General features: G+C 43.3%; 1 protein-coding gene across 1 annotated transcript; it reads right to left on the bottom strand.

Moving 5' to 3' along the window:
• Positions 1-91: 91 nt before the first annotated feature.
• Positions 92-25,582, bottom strand: LOC135510067 (uncharacterized). Its single transcript, XM_064930871.1, has 4 exons — positions 25,384-25,582; positions 20,845-21,955; positions 12,637-12,644; positions 92-1,914 (listed from the first exon to the last, which is right to left on the bottom strand). The coding sequence occupies exons 1-4, from the start codon at positions 25,397-25,399 to the stop codon at positions 653-655; spliced, it is 2,397 nt and encodes a 798-aa protein (XP_064786943.1). The 5' UTR covers positions 25,400-25,582; the 3' UTR covers positions 92-652.
• Between the last annotated feature and the right edge of the window lie 350 nt (positions 25,583-25,932).

Raw genomic sequence — 25,932 nt, 5'->3', positions numbered from 1 at the left:
AATGCTGGTAATAGCTGATGTCACTGACTACACTTACATAAACTAAAAGCTCGTAAGCTGTGAAAAGGGAAACCCTGATATAAAATCAACATTGTGGTAAATATGATTTTATGAGTCACTTCTCTGTGTCTCCAATTTTTTCAAAACATACAGCATTATAATGACAATGACGTAATCATGCATGTTACATAAAATGTGGTATTTTTGTGTGGTATTTTTCATTTTATTCACTACATCATTTACATTGAAAGGAAATGTTTTAATAATTTGAAAATAGCAATCCAACATTTGCTCCTGTAATTCTGTTAAAACATTGAAATCAAATATATTCTACTGTAATTCTTTTTAAACAATAACATGTTATAATGTTTGAGTTGTCTGACATTTTTTTGGATTTGTTTGAATTGTCACTTAACTTTCACAAGACATTAAAACAGTTTTTGTTCTTATTTTTTTATTCTTCTGTGGTATAGTTCTGACTGGTGTGTATAGTACTGACTGGTGTGTATAGTACTGACTGGTGTGTATAGTACTGACTGGTCTGTACAGTACTGATTGGTGTGTAGAGCACTGACTGGTGTGTTGAGAAAACTATGGAAACACAGGTTGTGATCACCCTTAATTATTTATTTGTATACCTAGAGTGCTCCTGCTACATCTTTTCATTACCTAAGCTCAGTTTCCTGTACCCATCTGACATATATCTTACATTCTCCACACATCCTTTACTCTCCACCAAGACTGCTTTACACTCCACCCAGATTCCCTTACCCTTCTTAAGGACTGCCTCAGCTGCTTTCTCTGCTGCCTCTCCTGGTGTCTCTGCATCTTCTGCTGCCTCAGCTCCAACTACCCCCCCTTGTATTGCTCCTACTAATGCTGCTGTCCCAACAACAACTCCTGCAGCTATGCCTAACCCTGCACCAACTCCAATGCTTCCTCCGATCTCCCCTGCAACTACAGTTCCTCCTGCTGCTACTCCTACTACTGCTCCTGCTGCTGCTAATCCTCCTGCTACTACGCCTGCTACTTTTGCTGCTGTTGCTTCTGCTACTTTTGTACTTAATTGTTCCAATGGGTTTGCAAGAAGTAAGAGTACTATTGCTAATGACCCTACAACCCCAAGTAGAGCTCCTACCACTACACCTGTTGCTACCCCTGACAACTTGATCAGGAGTTTCTTTCTCGCTCTTTCCTTGGATAGTTTTTCAATCTCTTCCTCTGACATCTGGCTGTTTGACTCTCTAATACTCTCTATCTCTGCTTTTATTAATCTATCTGCCTCTTGGAGCATCTCGTTGGTGTAGCACCCTCCTCCGTTCTCTCTCACCATCTTCTCTATGGTGTTGAGTAGCTCTGCTACTTGGTACTGGTTGTTCCTGTACTCATCCTGCTGACTGTTGTTCCAGTATTTGTTGTCGATGACGTGACAGCGGCCACCACATTTCTCCACAAGCTTGTTCAGTTTCACATTTGTATTCACAAAATCCTGAATAGTTGTTCCTTCAAGAAGCTGGTCACCATAAGTGAAGAGAACTGTGGCATATTTGAAGGCCTCTGGTGAAAAACATTCCTCAATTTTTGTAATGACTTGTTCCTCGTGGACTGTGTACCTGTCCACTCTAAGCACAATGAGGAAGGCATGTGGCCCCGGAGCACATTCTACAATACATTTCACTAGTTCAGGTTTCAGCTCCTCTTCAAGGATGTGTGTGTCAAAGAGTCCAGGTGTGTCTACTACAGTGAGCTTTCTTCCATCAATGTCATTGGTCTTTGTTTCGCACATGTGCGTTTCAGAGTTGGCTGAACGACCTATCAAGAACTCTTTCTTTCCTCCTCCAAAGATGGTGTTTCCTGCACTGCTTTTGCCACTTCCTGTTTTCCCCAGCAGCACAATCCTCATTGGCTTTGACTCTATAGGGAGGAGGGGTTGTCATTATAACTTAAATATATTTTTATGGACACACTGTACATATTGTTTATAGTAATATACATGTATAATCCCAAAGATCTCTAAAGGATCCCTGTGTCATTAATTAATACAGTAATTGGAAAATAATTGGATATTTCAAACTTTTTTAACAAATCAAAAACTGAAAAATTGGGCGTGCAAAATTATTCAGCCCCTTTACTTTCAGTGCAGCAAACTCTCTCCAGAAGTTCAGTGAGGATCTCTGAATGATCCAATGTTGACCTAAATGACTAATGATGATAAATACAATCCACCTGTGTGTAATCAAGTCTCCGTATAAATGCACCTGCACTGTGATAGTCTCAGAGGTCCGTTAAAAGCGCAGAGAGCATCATGAAGAACAAGGAACACACCTTGCAGGTCTGAGATACTGTTGTGAAGAAGTTTAAAGCCGGATTTGGATACAAAAATATTTCCCAAGCTTTAAACATCCCAAGGAGCACTTTGGGCTACAATACCTATTTTTCCAATTGGCCTGGACCCCCTTTACTGCCGATACGGAGCCCCACCGATCCATTACGACTGGTCTACTGACGAAACCGCCCGAGGGGGCATCAACAGACTCTTCCGTCCCGATGTCCCCCCTGAGGCCCTTCTGCTAGCCAGCTAGCCCCTGGCCCGCTAACTGTCTGAATCGCTGAATCACTGTCTCCAGCCCACCTAGCTACTCACTGGACCCTATGATCACTCTGCTGCGCATGCTTCTCCCTCAGGTCAATATGCCTTGTCCATTGCTGTTTTGGTTAGTGATTATTGTCTTATTTCACTGTAGAGCCTTTAACCCTGCTCAATATGCCTTAGCTAACCCTTCAGTTCCACCTCCCACACATGCGGTGACCTCACCTGGTTTAAATGGTGTCCAGGTTTACCTCCACTGCCCAGGTTTACCTCCACTGTATTCACATCCTACCATACCCTTGTCTGTACATTATGCCTTGAATCTATTCTTCCGTGCCCAGAAACCTGCTCCTTTCACTCTCTGTTCCGAACGCACTAGACGAACAGTTCTTATAGCCTTTAGCCGTACCCTTATCATACTCCTTCTCTGTTCCACTGGTGATGTAGAGGTTAATCCAGGCCCTGCAGCGCCTATCTCCACTCCCATTCCCTAGGCACTTTTATTTGTTGACTTCTGTAACCGTAAAAGCCTTGGTTTGATGCATGTTAATGTTAGAAGTCTCCTCCCTAAGTTTGTTTTATCCACTGCTTTAGCACTCTGCCAACCCGGATGTCCTAGCCGTGTCTGAATCCTGGCTTAGGAAGGCCACCAAAAATCCTGAAATTTCCATCCCTAACTATAACATTTTCCAAAAAGATAAAACTGCCAAAGGGGGCGCTGTTGCAATCTACTGCAGAGACAGCCTGCAGAGTTATATCATACTATCCAGGTCTGTCCCCAAATAATTTAAGCTTCTACTTTTAAAAATCCACCTTTCCAGAAACAAGTCTCTCACCGTTGCAGCTTGCAATAGACCATCTTCTGCCCCCAGCTGTGCCCTGGACACCATATGTGAATTGATTGTCCCCCATCTATCTTCAGAAGCTCATACTGTTAGGTGACCTAAACTGGGACATGCTTAACACCCCGGCCGTCCTACAATCTAAGCTAGATGCCCTCAATCTCATACAAATTATCAATGAACCTACCAGGTACAACCCCAAATCCGTAAACACGGGCATCCTCATAGATATCATCCTGACCAAACTGCTTTCAAAATACACCTCTTCTGTCTTCAACCAGGATCTCAGCAATCACGGCCTCACTGCCTCCGTCCGTAATGGGTCTGCGGTCAAATGACCACCCATCATCACTGTCAAACGCTCCCTTAAACATTTCAGCCTTTATAATTGACCTGGCCCGGGTTTCCTGGAAGGATATTGACCTCATTCCGTCAATAGAGGATGCCTGGTTATTCTTTAAATGTGCTTTCCTCACCATCTTAAAAATAAGCATGCCCCATTCAAAAAAAAAATTGACTCACTCAGGAACAGTTATAGCCCTTGGTTCACTCCAGACCTGACTGCCCTTGAACAGCACAAAAACATTCTGTGGCGTGCTGTATTAGCATCGAATAGCCCCTGTGATATGTAACTTTTCAGGGAAGTTAGGAACCAAAATACACAGGCAGTTAGGAAAGCTAAGGCTAGCTTTTTCAAACAGAAATTTGCATCCTGTAGCACAAACTCCCAAAAGTTGAGACACTGTAAAGTCCATGGAGAATAAGAGCACCTCCTCCCAGCTGCCCACTGCAATTAGGCTAGGAAATACTGTCACCACCGATAAATCTACGATAATTGAGAATGTCATCTAGCGTTTTTCTACGGCTGGCCATGTTTCCACTTGGCTACGCCTACCCCGGTCAACAGCTCTGCACCCCCCACAGCAACTTGCACAAGCCTCCCCCATTTCTCCTTCACCCAAATACAGATAGCTGATGTTCTGAAAGAGCTGCAAAATCTGGACCCCTATAAATCAGCTGGGCTAGACAATCTGGACCCTCTCTTTATAAAAGTATCCGCCGCAATTGTTGCAACCCCTATTACTAGCCTGTTTAACCTCTCTTTCGAATCATCTGAGATCCCCAAAGATTGGAAAGCTGCGCGGTCATCCCCCTCTTCAAAGGGGGAGACACTCTAGACCCAAACTGTTACAGACCTATATCTATTCTACCCTGCCTTTCTAAGGGTTTCGAAAGCCAAGTTAACAAACAGATCAAGGACCATTTGGAATCCCACCATACCTTCTCCGCCATGCAATCTGGTCTCCGAGCTGGTCATGGGTGCACCTCAGCCACGCTCAAGGTCCTAAATTATATCATTACTGCCATCGATAAGAGACAATACTGTGCAGCTGTATTCATCGACCTGGCCAAGGCTTTTGACTCTGTCAATCACCACATTCTTATCGGCAGACTCAACAGCCTTGGTTTCTCAAATGACTGCCTCGCTGGTTCACCAACTACTTCTCAGACAGAGTTCACTGTGTCAAATCGGAGGGCCTGTTGTACGGACCTCTGACAGTCTCTATGGGGATGCCACAGGGTTCAATTCTTGGGCTGACTCTTTTCTCTGTATACATCATTGATGTCGCTCTTGTTGCTGGTGATTCTCTGATCCACCTTTACGCAGACGACACTATTCTGTATACTTCTGGCCCTTCTTTGGAAAGTGTGTTAACAAACCTCCAGACGAGCTTCAATACCATTACAACTCTCCTTCCGTGGCCTTCAACTGCTCTTAAATGCAAGCAAAACTAAATACATGCTCTTCGACCGATCGCTGCCCGCACCTGCCCACCAGTCCAGCATCACTACACTGGACGGTTCTGACATAGAATATGTGGACAACTACAAATACCTAGGTGTCTGGTTAGACTGTAAACTCTCTTTCAAGACTCACATCAAGCATCTCCAATTCAAAATTAAATCTAGAATCGGCTTCCTATTTCGCTCATGCTGCCAAACATACCCCCATAAAACTGACTATCCTACCGATCCTTGACTTCGGAGATGTCATTTACAAAAAGCCTCCAACACTCTACTCAGCAATTTGGATTCAGTCTATCACAGTGCCATCCATTTGTCACCAAAGCCCCATATTCTACCCACCACTGCGACCTGTATGCTCTCGTTGGCTGGCCCTCGCTTTATATTTGTCGCCAAACCCACTGGTTCCAGGTAATCTTTGCTAGGTAAAGCCCCGCCTTATCTCAGCTCTCTGGTCACCATAGCAGCACCCACCCGTAGCATGCACTCCAGCAGTCACCCTCAAAGCCAATTCCTGCTTGTTTATTCCATGTGTAACTGTGTGTTGTTGTTTGTGTCGCACTGCTTTGCTTTATCTTGGCCAGGTCACAGTTGTAAATGAGAACTTGTTCTCAACTACCTGTTAAATAAAGGTGAAATAAAAATATATACATAAATATATGAATCAAGAAAACTACATGATGCAATTGCTAACAGAACTTCTAGCAATGAATAAGAAGATACTCTCCATGCTTGTCGATGAGTGTTTTTCTGTATGAGTAAACGTGTCTATTGGTTTGATCCAAAAGAGTGAAGGAACATAGGAGCTCTCTAAGCAACTTCTCTGTCTTTCTGTTATATTGTATCTAAAGTTTAAGTTCAGAGAAAATGTCATACTTTGTTAACTAAATGAATCTTCCTAGATTCTCTATAAAGTATCTCTGGTGAGATGTGTCGTGGACATTTCCTGTATTACCAAATCATGAGAAAGCAAACCACACAAGTCAGAGTTATCATAAAGTCCATCTTTAATTATATGAGCTTCACCATAGCCCTGTGATTCTCAGATCAATTCGGTGTCTATAAATTAATTCTCAGAGAGTGTCAACATAATGGCAACTGAGATCCTTTATAGCAAAGACACACCCATCTAAACTCACATGACAAATAACAGATCTTAGGAACATTACACAAGTAACCTTTTACCAGAAAAAAGGAGTATCCAATAACCAGACAGCATTAGCTATAAATTATTGTTTAGTTTGCCCTCTCCTAAACCAAAGTTCTCATCTCGTTCTTGGTACCACTTAGAACCAAAACATTACCTCATCCAATGGCATGTATCAATAGTCAATTTCTAGATACTCCCATAAAAAATACAACCCCTCTTGGACAAGCTTACAGAGAGGAGTGACTGGCACACAGACATTGTGGAGCCAACCTAACTGGTTCCCCATTAATCACACCATCCCTTCACATGGTTTAGGAATAGTTACAGACACATTCACAGATAAGACTAACCTGACCTCTCCCCTCTCTGGTCCCCAAGTAACATTTACCCACATAAGCATACTTTATGAAAATTGATGAACATCTTATTTATCAATGTTACCTAAAGGATTCTGATTCTGCTACCACAGATGACTCTGGTACATTTCTTATTTGAAGCAGAATAAATAAAAGTGTTAATCTCAGGATCAAACTTTAATGTGACTTTCTGGCATCATCAAATAATTTTATCTACTTCCCCAGATTCATATGAACTCGTGGATACTTTTTTTATGTGTCTGCATCAAATATGAAGGAAGTTAATAGGTCGTTTTGCAACCCAATGCTAACAAGTGTTAGTGAAATGACTGGAAGTCTACAGGACTTCCAGTCATTGCACTAACGCTACTTAGCAAAAAAAGTTAATCTAACTCTGGGGAAGTAGATAAAGGGCCTCATTGCCAAAATCCCAAACCCTCCCTATAAAATGAGGGATAGACGTAAATGAATAAATAATCACATGAAATAAATGATACTCGTCAGAAATGACTTTGTCAAAGCAACAACATACCTTAAGGGAACATTTTGACATTCGCCATATGGTTAGTGAGAAAGTCCATATTGCAAATGTACGGTCCCTTACTAGACGTCCGAAAACGTTTCTAAAATTCGCGGTTTCCGTTTTATAAAATAATCAAATTTTGGTCATTTTTCCGCTATCCCGGTAAATCCCACAAGAGGGCATAAGCAATCATATTGCAAATGTACAAAACATTACGAATCACGACGTGGCCTTATTTTCAAAACGGAAAATATTTTGAAGCCGAAACTTGGCAAGCGTAGGTTTGGCATAATGGGCAGTTGGCCCCAAACAAGATGGCGTCTAGGCCTCAAAGGTTTATGAGTTATGGACATTTTTCTGGGATTAAAGGTCCAAAATGAAAATAGAGCAATAATTTTTCCGCTTCAAGTCAAAGTCAAGGAGCCTCCGGTATCAATAAAAAAAGAACCAGACATTTATCTATCGTCATTTAAGAGAAATCGTACAATGTCAAATTGGTGATGTTCAAAAATAGGTTTTAAAAAAAACAGCTACAGATCCAGTTGCAGGGTGTTCATACAAATCTTTTTAAAGTGTGCTGCGGAGCTCTGTGAGATTTCTGTGATTTTCTGTGATTTTCTGAAATAACACACACTCACTAAACCCTCTGTAAATAACTCAGTTCTTAAGGTAAAGACTTAAAACTCAGAATTCTGTAAAAGCATACCCCAATGAGGATATGTGTTTACTTATAGCTTCCTGTGCCAACCGGAAGTGCCATAATTGGTGTCTCAGGGCTGTTTCGAAGGGTTAAACAAGTCAGATATTTCCAAAACTTCATATGTGTGATTAGGCAACCCCCATGAACTGTAAATCAGTCATTTTTCCCATAAAATTTCAAAGAAAAACTAAATCACACACACACACAGCTTGGAAGGAGGGACACATTGGGGTGCGTAGACATACACTGCCTGCGTTAGTTAACCTTGTTGGAACTTTTAAAGAACCGTCAGACTTAGAGTTCCGAAACTTTAGAAACCTGTTCTAGACGTCAGGTTGATAGTGCGTGGTGAGTTACGTGGCTCTAGAAGTTTCTCGGACCAAGAAACAGCCTCGTACATTTGCAATAACTTCAATTCATTTTTTGCATCATGAAAATGACGACATTTAGAAATGTCCTTGAGTCGCAAGACTAGGTGCATTGCGACCGCCTCGGCCCATATAGATGGACCCCAACGTTTCTGTCCGATTGCTCATTCAAGGACCCCGTAGCAAGGCATGGAAAAAAGTGGATTTTCAGCACCAATTAGGGTCTTGCTCAGGCACCAAATGACCTATTGAGCTGAAACTTGGGATCCGGGGTCGCCTCAGCTAGGCCTACACATAACATCAGAACTGGACCCGCAGCTAGAACGTAACTACGTGTTTTACATTTTTATTATGGTTTGAACAGAAGACGTTGTGAATTTTGGGCCAGCTCTGGAGTATATGATAGTTGGCTACTAAACGAGTTGGAAAAAGTGGGTTTGGTGTCAGTTTGTATCAGTTGGTGTCAGAATGATATCTAATTGACTGATGGACGGTGACTTGCTGGTGACTCTTGTCCATTTGCAATATGTTTAAACAGTGAGGTACCATCACCAAAGTGACATTCTGAAATCAACCCTAATGAGCGATGGAGAGGAACTAGAATCACTGCCCAGCCATCCCGAGTTCATCAGGCCAGTCAATGTTGTATTTCTGCAGGATTTTTGAGCATGACAAATTCATGATGGTAAATGCCCATTGAACCATATTTCAAATGCACGTGCATTTGCAATAGGATTCAATAGTGAAAAAACATCACCAAATGGACATGAGGAAGTCAACACAACGAGCGATGGAAAGGAGCAACTATCACTGCCCGGCCATCCTGTGTTCATCAGGTCAGTCAATTTTGCAATTCTGCATGATTTTTGAGCATGTCAAATTTCTTATGGCATTTGGCCCCCAAAAAAGTGACTTTTGACTTTGACTTCCTATGAAATCATATTGCAAATGGACAAAACATACGCCTTATGCACAAGTAAAAAAAATAAACAATTATGATAATAAAAGTTGACAAAAGTATAGTTTGAGCAAAGTAAAGTTTGACTTTTGAGCATGCCAAATTCGTGATGGTAAATGCTCATTGAAACATATTGCAAATGCACATGTTTAATTGACAGAAAAATCAAAAGAATTTCAAAAAAACGGTCCAGAAAGCCCTTTTTTTAAGGGGTTGCTAGGTTTTTGATTTTTTTTCTCACTTTTTCAAAATTTTTCTTTTGGATGTTGACTTGTGTTGCATTTGCAATATGAAAAACCACGGTGGAGCGCGCTCGCCACCTGTTGGATTTTCAAAGTGTTACACCTGGCATTTGCCATATGGCATTTGCAATCAACTTTGAATGAAACGACACCGTGTATATGGTTTGTCCAGTGCCAATGACTTCCCATTCATTTTTGTCCATTTCAGGATGGTATTCGCTTACATAACTAGTGCTTTAATGATGGTGAAAACATGGAGAAATGTTGGGGTTAAATGCATTAAAATATTCCTAAAAGTCACAGAGTGTGCACGGAGGAACATGTCAGAATGCATAATTTTGTGCACTTTTGCAAGTCTTTAGTCATACAAGTCAGATTTATTGAATTCTCCAAGTGGTCTATATTAAAGGGCACTTCATTTAACATAACAGGCTTTTAAAATTAATTATTGGTGCACAATGTACACAATTACCTTTAAAGCTGTTGAGATTAAATAACCTTTTGCATGTATTGTTTAGATTGGAATATTTAAAAAAAATCTACATTCATGAAGCACTGAAGATTAACCAATTGAATTTAATGTTTATAAAGAGTAAACATTTCATGGTTACATTCATGGTGGATCCCAGTTTTTGTCTGAGCATGTAACGGCTTCATTTGATGAGAGCACATGGCTAATGGAGTTTGTTTGAGCTGAAGTGAGACCTTAAAGAAAATAGACGCATCACTTCCTTGTGCCCCCTTTTTTTTTTTTTTTTTTGGATGTTTGTCTGACAATTTTAAATGGTTTTTAGAATAAAAAGTTAGAGTCAATTATATTTCTGGAAACAAAGCAATTTAACATAATAGATAAACCAGAATGGGTTGAAACATAATCATTAAAAAACATATAAATGTTTAAAATAAAGTATTTTGTTGTTTGCCTCTAATTCACTCTGCTTGCCCAACCCAAATCTAAAACCTGCCACTTTTCCAACTTTTCACATCATAACCACCTGCACCTAGTTCATTAAATCAAGGACTCCATTGTCTAGAAGTCAGTAATCTGAAGATAAGCAATAGTAGCAGAATTAGCCTAGTCCTGGTTTAATTAAAGCTCTGACCAGGAAACCACCCCATAATATAATCTAAAATAAAAAAAATATGTATTTTTAACAGACACTCACCAGACAATGAAGACATCTTCTCATGAAGACAAGTATCCTCTTCTCAAATGACAGAATGTGAACTTAAAACAATCTATTTAGCTATGAGGAAGCAATGGCGTTTTGAAACCTTCATGTGCTATGTCAAATGTGCCAAAATAAATGTAGACAATCTCCCCCGCCCCACAAGTGGCTGCATGTTTCATGACAGGAAGATGTTCCTTGCCCTCTGCCTTCGTTCACTCCGCTTCACAGATCTGAAGCAACTGGTAAGGTGTAAGCAATAGCTCCATCTAGTTTCCACCATATTGCTTTCCAGTCCTATCAGATCTGTGAAGGGGAGTAAATGAGATCAGAGGGGATGGAACATCTTCCTGGAATGACACAGCCATTGTCTCTTGGTCTCTCTGTAGTTCACCATAACTACATGACATGTCATACAGTAACACTGATCTTGATTATATGACAGTCAAAAAACCAAACAGAAAGGTTAGAGTTGTGTGATGAATTTTGTTTGTAGGTGTTGAGACCCTTGAGATTAAATGCTGCAAGATTTTGTATGAAAAATACAAAAATATCTACATTCATGAAGTACTGAAGAGTATCCTATTGAGTTGAATGTTTATAAAGAATAAACACTAGGAAACTATATTTTACTTTCTCTTTCAACAGGAAATGACCCCTTCTTGCCGTAAAGATAACTGTGACGCACCCATCCCCCACACACACACACACAGACACACACACACACACACACACACACACACACACACACACACACACACACACACACACACACACACACACACACACACACACACACATAGTAAAAACAGGTAGTCAGACACATGCCCATGTCTGGCTGTTTCACAATCTATCACCACATCCTGCTTTACAGAGGGAGAGAGACAGAGAGAGATAGAGAGAGGGAGAGACAGAGAGGGAGAGAGAGGGAGAGACAGAGAGAGATAGAGAGGGAGAGACAGAGAGAGATAGAGAGGGAGAGACAGAGAGAGATAGAGAGGGAGAGAGAGAGAGAGAGAGGGAGAGACAGAGAGAGATAGAGAGGGAGAGTGTTAGGGAATAATCAGAATTAGTTTTTACCATATGTAAGATGTTTTATATTCATCATATTTTTGTAAGTTACTTCTCATCAAGAAGGTTATTTTTGTATAATACTGTGGTGAGGTTGCAGTTGTCTGTTCTATGTCAAGACTAAGTTGCATGGACCGCAGAGAGGGGAGAGGTCAAAGTGTCATCATGTGTAAACATATCTTTTGCTCCACAATGTCTGTGTGCCTCTGTGATCTTGTCCAGGATTGGTTGTATTTAGAATTGGTTGTATCTAAATGACAATTTGATATATGCATGTTGATATGGAGGATTGGTTTATGTTTCTGAGTTTGAGAAAGGAGACAAAACTGAACGATAATGTATAGCCAACGCTGTCTGGCTAGGGGATACTCCTCTCTTTAGTAAAGTCTTCCTCTGTGTAAGTTCCTAAGACCTGTGGATTGTCATGTCGTCTAGGAGGGGGTGGATCTTCGCTATAAAGGATCCCATTTGCCATTGTGTGGGGGCTCTCAACTTTTGAGTAGAGATACTGAAGGATTGAGAGTCACAGAAAATGCTATAGAGCTCATATAATTAAAGATGGACTTTGATAACTATGACTTGTGTGTGTGGTTTGCTCCCATGATTTGGTAAATAGAGGAAATTTCCACGACAAGAGACAGAGAGATAGAGAGGGAGAGACAGAGAGATAGAGAGGGAGAGAAAGAGAGAGAGACAGAAAGAGAGAGAGGGAGAGAAAGAGAGACAGAGAGAGATAGAGAGGGACAGAAAGAGAGACAGAGAGAGATAGAGAGGGACAGAAAGAGAGAGTGAGAGAGAGACAGAGAGAGATGGTGGGGGGTTTAATGTTATAGCCAATCATAGTAAGATGTACGTACGCACCTTCAGAACTATCAGTTGATAGAGTATGAGTGAGAGACACAAAACCCAATCAAAACCTTTTAAAATATTTTATTAACCCAGTAAACAGTAGCATCAGAGAGAGACGAGATTCCGATCAGTTTTGATTTCTCAGAAGAGAGTGGGAGGTGTTCTGCCAGATACAGACAGAAAGAGAAAGATAGCCTCTCTACTGCTGTTGTGTGGTGTAGATTCATAATAATTGCTGACAAATGTGATACACTCCTGTTTTATAAATAGATAACAGAATATGGAATACTTATTCCACAGTCCTAAAATTGGGAAATCATTTAGAAGAGAAAATAATACATAATAATCTTATATATTTTTTTACTTTAAAGACTTTTGTCCATTAAAAAAGCATAGGTCGCTGTGTGCTTCTTTAGCAGTTCATCAGTAGTTTAATTGATTTACCTTTTGCTGAAATACACCAGTATTCTAGTCCAGTAGCCATCTTGTCCAACCGTTAAGCTTTTACCATAGTACCATAGTATCCTCCAAGCTCATCATTAAGCTCGAGGCCCTTGGTCTGAACCCCGCCCTGTGTAATTGAGTACTGGACTTCCTGGCGTGCCGCCCCTAGGTGGTGAAGGTGGGAAACAACACCACCACTTCACTGATCCTCAACACTGGGGCCACACAAGGGTGCATACTCAGCCCCCTCCTCTACTCCCTGTTCACCCATGACTGTGTGGCCAAGCAAGCCTCTAACTCAATCATCAAGTTTGCAGACACCACAGCAGTAGTAGGCTTGATTACCAACAACAACGGGAGGAGGTGAGGGCTCTGGGAGTATGATGCCAGGAAAATAACCTCTCACTCAACAAAACAAAGGAGATGATCGGAAATAGCAGAGGGAGCATTGCCCCTTCCACATGACAGCATTTTTTATTTAACTAGGCAAGTCAGTTAAGAACAAATTCTCATTTTCAATGACGGCCTAGGAACAGTGGGTTAACTGCCTGTTCATGGGCAGAACGACTGATCTGTACCTTATCAGCTTGGGGGTTTGAACTTGCAACCTTCTGGTTACTAGTCCAACGCTCTAACCAATAGGCTATCCTGCCGCCCCAGAGAAGGTAGAAAGTTAAGTCCCTCGACGTACACATCACTGACAAGCTGAAACAGACATTGTGGTGAAGAAGGCGTAATAGCGCCTCTTCAACCTCAGGAGGCTGAAGAAATGTGTCTTGTCACTTAAAACCCTCACAAACTTTTACAGATGCACAATTGAGAGCATCCTGTTGGGCTTTACACCACTTGGTACGGCAACTGTACCACCCACAACCGTGGGGCTCTCCAGAAGGTGGTGCGGTCTGCACAACCCATCACCGGGTGCAAACTACCTGCTGTCCAGGACATCTACAGCACCCGATGTCACAGGAAGGCCAAAATTATTGTCAAGGACAACAACCACTCGAGCCACTGCCTGTTCACCCCGCTATCATCCAGAAGGTGAGGTCAGTACAGGTGCATCAAAGCTGGGACCGAGAGACTGAAAAACAGCTTCTATCTCAAGGCCATGAGACTGTTAAATAGCCTCCACTAGCACAGAGAGACTGCAGCCTATATACACAGACTTAAAATCATTGGCCACTTTAATAAATGGAACACTAGTCACTTTAATTACGTCACTTTATTAATGTTTACATATCTTGCATTACTCATCTCATATGTATATACTGTATTCTATACTATTCTAATGTATCTTAGTCTATGTCGCTCTGACATTGCTCGTCCATATATTTATATGTTCTTAATTCCATTCCTTACTTAGATTTGTGTGTATTGGGTATATGTTGTTAAATTGTTATATATTTCCTGTTAGATATTATTGCACTGTCGGAACTAGAAGCACAAGCATTTCTCTACACCCGCAATAACATCTGCTAAACACGTGTATGTGACAAATAAAATGTGATTTGAGCTCTTTTATTGTTTTGGCAAGCAATTCTAATCAAAAAAGTATGGAATACAAAGCCTTAACACAATCCTTCTGTAATCATTTAAAAGAGTAAATACAAAATGAATCATAGTAATCAAATAAGTCAGCAAGTTTTTTTTGTAAATAAAGTCAATATTTCTACAATTGAGGTGATGTCACTGTCATGTCTTGTTATGTCTGTTCCTGTCCTTTCTCTTCACTCTGTCTCTCTCTGCTGGTCTTTTTAGGTTACCTTCTCTGTCTCTCATTCTTCAGCTGTTCTACATCTCCCCTAACTAGCTCATTCACTCTTTCACACCTGTTCTCTCTTCCCCCTCTGATTAGGTCTCTATTTCTCTCTCTGTTCCTGCTACTTTCAGTGTCTGATTCTTGTTTGTGTTTTTGATGCCAGAAGCAAGCTGTCGTCTCGTTTGCTTCCACCTTGTCCTATCCTGTCGGAGTCTGCCTGGCAGGTGCATCCTGCACTATACTACGTTCTTTTTGTTCCATTGTCAACGTTGGAAGAGGATTTATGCCATTCCTGTTTTTCATTAAAGAACTCTGTTTTCTGTTAAAACCGCTTTTGGGTCTTCACTCAAGTACATAACAGAAGAATCAGACCAAGAATGGACCCAGCGGCTCCGGACCCTTTTCACTCCGCCGTCGAGATCCAGGGAGCGATGCTAGGCAGACACGAGGAGGAATTGTCTGCTGCTCGACATGCCGTTGAGACCCTGGCCGTCCAAGTCTCCGACCTCACAAGACAGGTTCACCAACTCCACCTCGATCCACCGCCCACTTCCAGGGTTTCCGAGTCTCCGGAGCCCAGGATCAACAACCCGCCCTGTTACTCAGGGAGCCCACTGAGTGCCGCTCATTCCTCACTCAGTGTGATGTGGTGTTCTCTCTCCAGCCCAACACTTACTCCAGGAGCGCAGCCCGCATCGCCTACGTCATTTCTCTCCTCACCGGACGGGCGCGTGAGTGGGGCACGGCAATCTGGGAGGCGAGGGCTGAGTGTATTAACCAGTTTCAGGACTTTAAGGAGGAGATGATACGGGTTTTTGACCGTTCTGTTTTTGGGGAGGAGGCTTCCAGGGCCCTGTCTTCCCTATGTCAGGGGAATCGATCCATAACGGATTATTCTATTGAGTTTCGCACTCTCGCTGCCTCTAGTGACTGGAACGAGCCGGCTTTGCTCGCTCGTTTTCTGGAGGGTCTCCTCGTCGAGGTTAAGGATGAGATCCTCTCCCGGGAGGTTCCTTCCAGTCTGGACTCCTTAATAGCTCTCGCTATTCGCATAGAGCGACGGTTTGATCTTCGTCGCCGAGCACGTGGAAAGGAGTTCGCGTTCTCCGTTGCTCCCCTCTCCACATCACTGCCACCTGCCGCATCACTGCCACCCTCCCCCGCCGGCTCGGATGCTGAGCCTATGCAGCTGGGGGGTATCCGCATCTCGGCCAAGGAGAAGGAACGGAGAGTCACCAATCGCCTCTGTCTCTACTGCGGCTCCGCTGGTCATTTTGTCACCTCATGTCCAGTAAAAGCCATAGCTCATCAGTAAGAGGAGGGCTACTGGTGAGCGCAACTACTCAGGCCTCTCCTTCTGGATCACGCACTACCTTTCCGGTCCATCTCCGCTGGCCCGGTTCATCTGCTTCCTGCAGTGCCTTGATAGACTCTGGGGCGGAGGGCTGTTTTATGGACGAGACCTGGGCTCGGGAACATGACATTCCTCTCAGACAGTTAGGGGAGCCAACGGCCTTGTTCGCTTTAGATGGTAGTTCTCTCCCCAAGATTCAGCGTGAGACGCTGCCTTTAACCCTCACTGTCTCTGGTAATCATAGCGAAACCATTTCTTTTTTAATTTTTCGTTCACCTTTTACACCTGTTGTTTTGGGTCATCCCTGGCTAGTGCGCCATATTATTATTAATTGGTCTATACTTCTATTAATTGGTCTAGTAATACTATCCTATCCTGGAATGTTTCTTGTCATGTGACCTGTTTAATGTCTGCTATCCCTCCTGTTTCCTCTGTCTCTTCTTCACAGGAGGAGCCTGGCGATTTGACAGGGGTGCCGGAGGAGTATCACGATCTGCGCACGGTGTTCAGTCGTTCCAAGGCCACTTCTCTCCCTCCACACCGGTCGTATGACTGTAGTATTGATCTCCTTCCGGGAACTACTCCCCCCCGGGGTAGATTATACTCTCTGTCGGCTCCCGAACGTAAGGCTCTCGAGGATTATTTGTCGGTTTCGCTCGACGCCGGTACCATAGTCTCCTCCTCCTCTCCCGCCGGAGCGGGGTTTTTTTTTGTTCAGAAGAAGGACGGGTCCCTGCGCCCATGCGTGGATTATCGAGGGCTGAATGACATAACAGTTAAGAATCGTTATCCGCTTCCTCTTATGTCTTCAGCCTTCGAGATCCTGCAGGGAGCCAGGTTTTTCACCAAATTGGACCTTCGTAACGCCTACCATCTCGTGCGCATCAGGGAGGGGGACGAGTGGAAGACGGCGTTTAACACTCCGTTAGGGCACTTTGAATACCGGGTTCTTCCTTTCGGCCTCGTTAACGCTCCAGCTGTCTTTCAGGCACTAGTTAACGACGTCCTGAGAGACATGCTGAACATTTTTGTTTTCGTTTACATGGACGATATCCTGATTTTTTCACCGTCTCTCTCGATTCATGTTCAGCACGTGCGACGCGTCCTCCAGCGCCTTTTGGAGAACTGTCTTTATGTGAAGGCTGAGAAGTGCACTTTTCATGCCGCCTCTGTCCCTTTTCTCGGTTCCGTTATTTCCGCTGAGGGCATTAAGATGGATCCCGCTAAGGTCCAGGCTGTCATTGATTGGCCCGTTCCTAAGTCACGCGTCGAGCTGCAGCGCTTTCTGGGCTTCGCTAATTTCTATCGTCGTTTCATCCGTAATTTCGGTCAGGTGGCAGCTCCCCTCACAGCCCTTACTTCTGTTAAGACGTGCTTTAAGTGGTCCGTTTCCGCCCAGGGAGCTTTTGATCTTCTTAAGAATCGTTTTACATCCGCACCTATTCTTGTTACACCTGACATCTCTAGTCAGTTTGTTGTTGAGGTTGACGCGTCAGAGGTGGGCGTGGGAGCCATTCTTTCTCAGCGCTCTCTCTCTGACGGCAAGGTCCATCCTTGCGCGTTTTTCTCTCATCGCTTATCGCCGTCAGAACGTAACTATGATGTTGGTAATCGCGAACTGCTCGCCATCCGCTTAGCCCTAGGCGAATGGCGACAGTGGTTGGAGGGGGCGACCGTTCCTTTTGTCGTTTGGACTGACCATAGGAACCTTGAGTACATCCGTTCAGCCAAACGACTTAATGCGCGTCAGGCTCGTTGGGCTCTGTTTTTCGCTCGTTTCGAGTTTGTTATTTCTTATCGTCCGGGCTCAAAAACACCAAGCCTGATGCTTTATCTCGTCTCTTCAGTTCTTCTGAGGTCTCCACCGACCCCGAGGGGATTCTCCCTGAAGGGCGTGTTGTCGGGTTGACTGTCTGGGGAATTGAGAGGCAGGTAAAGCAAGCACTCGCTCACACTCCGTTGCCGCGAGCTTGTCCTAGGAACCTTCTGTTCGTTCCTGTTCCTACTCGTCCGGCCGTTCTTCAGTGGGCCCACTCTGCCAAGTTAGCCGGCCACCCCGGCGTTCGGGGGTACGCTCGCTTCCATTCGCCAGCGTTTCTGGTGGCCCACTCGGGAACGTGACGCGCGTCGATTTGTCGCCGCTTGTTCGGTCTGCGCGCAGACTAAATCTGGGAACTCTCCTCCTGCCGGCCGTCTCAGACCGCTTCCCATTCCCTCTCGACCGTGGTCTCACATCGCTTTAGATTTCATCACCGGACTGCCTTCATCAGCGGGGAAGACAGTTATTCTTACGGTTGTCGATAGATTCTCTAAGGCGGCTCATTTCATTCCTCTCGCTAAGCTCCCTTCTGCTAAGGAGACGGCTCAGATCATTATCGAGAATGTTTTCCGAATTCATGGCCTTCCGTCTGACGTCGTTTCCGACAGAGGCCCGCAGTTCACGTCTCAATTTTGGAGGGAGTTTTGCCGTTTGATTGGGGCTTCCGTCAGTCTCTCGTCCGGCTTTCATCCCCAGTCTAACGGTCAAGCCGAACGGGCCAATCAGACTGTTGGTCGCATTTTACGCAGTCTTTCTTTTCGTAACCCTGCGTCTTGGTCAGAACAGCTCCCCTGGGCAGAGTACGCCCACAACTCGCTTCCCTCGTCTGCTACCGGTCTATCTCCTTTTCAGAGTAGCCTCGGGTACCAGCCTCCGCTGTTCTCAGCTCGCCGAGTCCTGCGTCCCCTCCGCTCAGGCTTTTGTCCAGCGTTGCGAGCGCACCTGGAAGGGGGTCAGGTCGGCACTTTGCCGTAATAGGGCGCAGACTGTGAGGGCCACTAATAAGCGTAGGACCAAGAGTCCTAGATATTGTTGCGGTCAGAGAGTATGGCTCTCCACTCAGAACCTTCCCCTTAAGACAGCTTCTCGCAAGTTGGCCCCGCGGTTCATTGGTCCGTTCCGTATTTCCCAGGTCATTAATCCTGTCACAGTGCGACTTCTTCTCCCGCGCTATCTTCGTCGCGTTCACCCGGTCTTCCATGTCTCCTGTGTTAAGCCCGTTCTTCGCGCCCCGCTCGTCCCTCCCCCCCCATCCTTGTCGAGGGCGCACCCATCTACAGGGTTCGTAGGATTTTGGACATGCGCCCTCGGGGCCGTGGTCATCAGTACCTAGTGGATTGGGAGGGGTACGGTCCTGAGGAGAGGAGTTGGGTTCCCTCTCGGGACGTGCTGGACCGTTCGCTGATCGATGATTTCCTCCGTTGCCGCCAGGTTTCCTCCTCGAGTGCGCCAGGAGGCGCTCGGTGAGTGGGGGGTACTGTCATGTCTTGTTATGTCTGTTCCTGTCCTTTCTCTTCACTCTGTCTCTCTCTGCTGGTCTTTTTAGGTTACCTTCTCTGTCTCTCATTCTTCAGCTGTTCTACATCTCCCCTAACTAGCTCATTCACTCTTTCACACCTGTTCTCTCTTCCCCCTCTGATTAGGTCTCTATTTCTCTCTCTGTTCCTGCTACTTTCAGTGTCTGATTCTTGTTTGTGTTTTTGATGCCAGAAGCAAGCTGTCGTCTCGTTTGCTTCCACCTTGTCCTATCCTGTCGGAGTCTGCCTGGCAGGTGCATCCTGCACTATACTACGTTCTTTTTGTTCCATTGTCAACGTTGGAAGAGGATTTATGCCATTCCTGTTTTTCATTAAAGAACTCTGTTTTCTGTTAAAACCGCTTTTGGGTCTTCACTCAAGTACATAACAGTCACTGAATACATTTCCATGAACTATAAGCTATTAGGCTGTAAAAAGGGAAACCCTGATATCAAATCTTGTCACGGTCGTCGTATAGAGGAGACCAAGGCGCAGCATACTTATTTTAATGAAAGAACGAACACTGAACAAAACTATACATAACGTAAAGCTATTATGGCTAGTGCAGACAGGCAACTAAACATAGACGAAGAACCCACAAACTACCCAAGGAATATGGCTACCTAAATATGGTCCCCAATCAGAGACAACGATAAAGAGCTGCCTCTGGTTGAGAACCAATCCAGGCAACCACAGACATATAAACACCTAGACTTACAAAACCCCTAGACATACAAAACTCCTAGACAATAGAAAAACAAAACAAACCACCCTCGTCACACCCTGACCTAACCAAAATAATAAAGAATATGAAGATAACTAAGGTCAGGGCGTGACAAATCTATGCCTTTGGAAATACGATTTTATGAGCCACTTCTCTGTCTCCAGTTCTTTCAATTCATACAGTGTTATAATTACATGTTATTATCATTCATGTTATATATAATGTGTTCTTTTGTGTGTGCTTTTTTCATGTCACTCATTACATGATTTACATTGAAAGGAAATTATTTTTCTTTCAATCATTTGAAATTAGCAATCAAAAATTTGCTAGTGTAAATCTGTAAAACATTGGAATCAAACATTTGCTACTGTAATTCTGTTAAAACACTGAAATAAAAAATGTGCTATTATAATTATGTTAAAACAATGACATGTTATAAGGTTTGATTTGATTTGTCTGAAATGTTTATTATTTGTTTGAACAGTTTTTCTTCTTCTGTGGTATGGTACTGACTGTTGTGCTTAGTAAACTATTGAAACACAGGTTGTTAACACTCATTCACTCATTTCACCTGTGTTTTTTGAATACCTAGAGTCCTCCTGCTACTTCTTTTCTTCACTCAAACTCAGTTTGCTGTACCCCTCTGACACACCTCTTACACTGTCCAAAATACCTTTACCCTCCTCCAAGATATACTTACCCACCTCACAGACTGCCTCAGTTGTTCTCTCTGCTGCCTCTCCTGGTGTCTCTGCATCCTCTGCTACACCAGCTCCTATCATCCCCCCTCCTATTGCTCCCCCAGCAACAACTCCTCCAGCTATGCTTGCTGTTATTGCTGCTCCTAGTCCTCTTGCCGCAAGTTCAGTTACCGTGGGAATCTTACCAAGTACTGAGCAAACGAATGCTACTGCCCCTGCAACCCCAAGGAGAGCTGCCACTATTGTACCAGTTGCTATCCCTGTCAATTTGATCAGGAGTCTCTTCCACACATTTTCAGTGGCCTGTTCATTGATCTCTTCCGGTGACTTCTCGCCATTTGACTCCTCTGTAATACTTTCTATCTCTACTTTTATTTCCCGATTCACTGCTTGGAGAAACTTGTTGGTGTAGCACCCACCTCTGTTCTCTCTCATCATCTCCTCTATGGTGTTGAGTAACTCTGCTACTTGGAACTGGTTGTTCCTGTACTGACCCTGCTGACTGTTGTTCCAGAATTCATTATCAATGACATGACAGCGGCCACCACATTTCTCCACGAGCTCATTCAATTCCTCACTGGTTTTCACAAAATCATCAATGGCTCTACCTTTGAGCTGGTAACCATGAGTGAAGAGAACTATGGCATATTTGAAGGCCTCTGGTGAAAAACATTCCTCAATTTTTGCAATGACTTGTTTCTCTTGGTCTGTGTACTTTTCCACTTTAAGCACGATGAGAATGGCATGTGGCCCCGGATTACACTCTACAATACATTTCACTAGTTCGGGTTTCAGCTTCCCTTCAGTGATGTTTGTGTCAAAGAGTCCAGGTGTGTCTACTAAAGTGATTTTTCTTCCATTAATGATCTTGGTCTTTGCTTCACACTTGTGTGTTTTGGACTTGGCTGAACTGTCTATCTTGAACTCTTCATCTCCTCCAAAGATGGTGTTTCCTGCACTGCTTTTGCCACTTCCTGTTTTCCCCAGCAGCACAATCCTCCTTTGGTTTGACTCTATAGGGAGGAGGGGTTGTCATTATGACTTAAATGTATTTTTATTTACACATTGTTTATAGTAATATGCATATATAATCACAAAGATCTCTAAAGGATCCCATTAATTGTTAACTACTTTCTTGTAAAGAATTGTACCTCATATAATACTTTAAAGCTAGAGCCCTTAATTGAAAAATAACAAAGTCTCACCACACCTCTGCTTTGGTAAACAGCTGAGGGGTGGGCCCATAGTTTTAACCATGTTTTGAGGATAAACAATATTTGATCACATTTACATTGTTGACAAACTTTGGAGTAAAACAAGCTGTGCATTTGGGGTTTTGATGGGGTGCGACAGTTGAACTAAGCTCATGAGGCATATATATGTTATATTCATCAATAATCAATGGATGCATATTATTAATTTAATTAAATCTCCAAAAGTAACTGCTGATTGCCCCTTTAATGAAAATGAGTTCATGAACAATAACTACATGAATCAACAAAACTACATGTCACAATTCCCCCATGAACTATAAACAATGAATAAGAAGATACTCACTGTCCATCCTTGTCGAACAAGTGCAATATCTTTCCGTATAAGTAAACTTGACTATTGCTTTGATCCAAAAGAGTAAAGGAACATAGGAACTTTCTGAGCAACTTCTCTGTCTTTCTGTTATATTGTATCTAGTTTAAGTAAAGAGAAAATGTCCCACTTTGTTAACTAAATGGATCTTCCTAGATTCTCTATAGAGTATCTCTATGGTGAGACTCCTCCTGTACACTTCTGTACAATTCCCATTTGTAGCAGGCCAAATACAACATTTTGAATTGCAGGGTCAAACTTTAATGGGACTTTTCAGCATCATCAAATAATTTTATCTACTTCCCCAGATTCATACGAACTCGTGGATACTTTTTTTATGTGTCTGCATCAAATATGAAGGAAGTTAATAGGTCATTTGTGAAATGACTGGAAGTCTACAGGAACAGCTAGCATGTTAGCAATTCCAGTCATTGCACTAAAGCTACTTAGCAAAACAAGTTCATCTGACTCTAGGGACTTCGGCGCCGACAGAGATGGCCGCCTCGCTACGCGTTCCTAGGAAACAATAGGAAACAATGCAGTTTTTAGTGTTTTTACGTGTTATTTCTTACATTAGTACTTCAGGTAATCTTAGGTTTCATTACATACAGTCGAGAAGAACTACTGAATATAAGAGCAGCGTCAACTCACCATCAGTACGACCAAGAATATGACTTTCGCGAAGCGGATCCTGTGTTCTGCCTTTCACCCAGGACAACGGAATGGATCCCAGCCGGCGACCCAAAAAAACGACTCCGTAAAAGAGGAAAACGAGGCGGTCTTCTGGTCAGACTCCGGAGACGGGCACATCGTGCACCACTCCCTAGCATTCTTCTCGCCAATGTCCAGTCTCTTGACAACAAGGTTGATGAAATCCGAGCAAGGGTAGCATTCCAGAGGGACATCAGAGACTGTAACGTTCTTTGCTTCACGGAAACATGGCTCACTGGAGAGATGCTATCGGAGTCGGTGCAGCCAGTTGGTTTCTCCACGCATCGCGCCGACAGAAGCAAACATCTTTCTGGTAAGAAGAGGGACGGGGGCGTATGCCTTATGGCTAACGAGACGTGGTGTGATCACAGAAACATACAGGAACTCAAATCCTTCTGCTCACCTGATTTACAATTCCTCACAATCAAATGTCGACCGCATTATCTACCAAGAGAATTCTCTTCGATTATAATCACAGCCGTATATATTCCCCCCAAGCAGACACATCGATGGCGTTGAAAAAACTTTATTTGACTCTTTGCAAACTGGAATCCATACATCCTGAGGCTGCATTCATTGTAGCTGGGGATTTTAACAAGGCTAATCTGAAAACAAGACTCCCTAAATTGTATCAGCATATTGATTGCACAACCAGGGCTGGCAAAACCTTGGATCATTGTTATTCTAACTTCCGCGACGCATATAAGGCCCTGCCCCGCCCTCCTTTCGGAAAAGCTGATCCCTGCCTACAGACAGAAACTAAAACAAGAAGCTCCCACGCTGAGGTCTGTCCAACGATGGTCCGACCAAGCTGATTCCACACTCCAAGACTGCTTCCATCACGTGGACTGGGATATGTTTCGTATTGCGTCAGACAACAACATTGACGAATTCGCTGATTCGGTGTGCGAGTTCATTAGAACGTGCGTTGAAGATGTCGTTCCCATAGCAACGATTAAAACTTTCCCACACCAGAAACCGTGGATTGATGGCAGCATTCGCGTGAAACTGAAAGCGCGAACCACTGCTTTTAATCAGGACAAGGTGACTGGAAACATGACCGAATACAAACAGTGCAGCTATTCCCTCCGCAAGGCAATCAAACAAGCTAAGCGTCAGTATAGAGACAAAGTAGAATCTCAATTCAACGGCTCAGACACAAGAGGTATGTGGCAGGGTCTACAGTCAATTACGGACTACAAGAAGAAAACCAGCCCAGTCACGGACCAGAAGGCGAGGTCAGTACAGGTGCATCAAAGCTGGGACCGAGAGACTGAAAAACAGCTTTTATCTCAAGGCCATCAGACTGTTAAACAGCAACCACTAACATTGAGTGGCTGCTGCCAACACACTGACTCAACTCCAGCCACTTTAATAATGGGAATTGATGGGAAATTATGTAAAATATATCACTAGCCACTTTAAACAATGCTACCTAATATAATGTTTACATACCCTACATTATTCATCTCATATGTATACGTATATACTGTACTCTATATCATCTACTGCATCTTTATGTAATACATGTATCACTAGCCACTTTAACTATGCCACTTTGTTTACATACTCATCTCATATGTATATACTGTACTCGATACCATCTACTGTATTTTGCCTATGCTGCTCTGTACCATCACTCATTCATATATCTTTATGTACATATTCTTTATCCCCTTACACTTGTGTGTATAAGACAGTAGTTTTGGAATTGTTAGTTAGATTACTTGTTGGTTATTACTGCATTGTCGGAACTAGAAGCACAAGCATTTTGCTACACTCGCATTAACATCTGCTAACCATGTGTATGTGACAAATACAATTTGATTTGATTTGATTTAAAGGGCCTCACTGCCAAAATCATGAACTATCCCATATAATCCACTAAACCATATAAATGTGCCACTTTTCTGCCGTTTGACACTTAAATATTTGTAGTCCGTCCCAGGCTTCTGAAACAACCTCACATCATAACCATCTGCACCTAGTTCCTCTAGTCAAGGACTCCATAGTCTAGAAGTCAGTAATGTGAAGATAAGCAATGGTGCAGAAAGAGCCTAGTCCTGGTTTAATTAAAGCTCTGACCAGGAAACCACCCCATAATGTTATCGAATTATAAAATATGTTCTATTTAACAGACACTCACCAGACAATGAAGACATATTCTCATGAAGACAAGTATCCTCTGCTCAAATGACAGAATGTGAACTTAAAACAATCTATTTAGCTGTGTGAAGAGATGACGTGTTGAAACCTGCATGTGTTATGTCGAATGTGGCTAAATAAAAATCTCTCAAAGTAGAAACTCTTTGCTTGCACATATGAATGTAGGAGCACAGCATTCCTGAGATATTGTATCTTTGTATAATGCGGTGTTCATGTGTAATGATCCCTCCTTGTCGTAAAGATAAGTGTGACACACCCACCCATGCACACACAGGTGAGTCAGACACTTGCCCAGCCTATGTCTGGCTGTTTCACAATCTATCATCACATCCTGCTTTACACACACAGATAGAGAGAGAGAGAGACACAGACACACACACACACACACAGACACAGACAGACAGACAGACAGACAGACAGACAGACAGACAGACAGACAGACAGACAGACAGACAGACAGACAGACAGACAGACAGACAGACAGACAGAGAGAGAGACAGACAGAGACAGACAGACAGACAGACAGACA

This window comes from Oncorhynchus masou, chromosome 23, assembly GCF_036934945.1.
Source record: "Oncorhynchus masou masou isolate Uvic2021 chromosome 23, UVic_Omas_1.1, whole genome shotgun sequence".
Classification (NCBI taxonomy): Eukaryota; Metazoa; Chordata; class Actinopteri; order Salmoniformes; family Salmonidae; genus Oncorhynchus; species Oncorhynchus masou.
The sequence above is the reverse complement of the archived record's forward strand: the minus strand, read 5'-3'. Positions and strand labels throughout refer to the sequence as shown.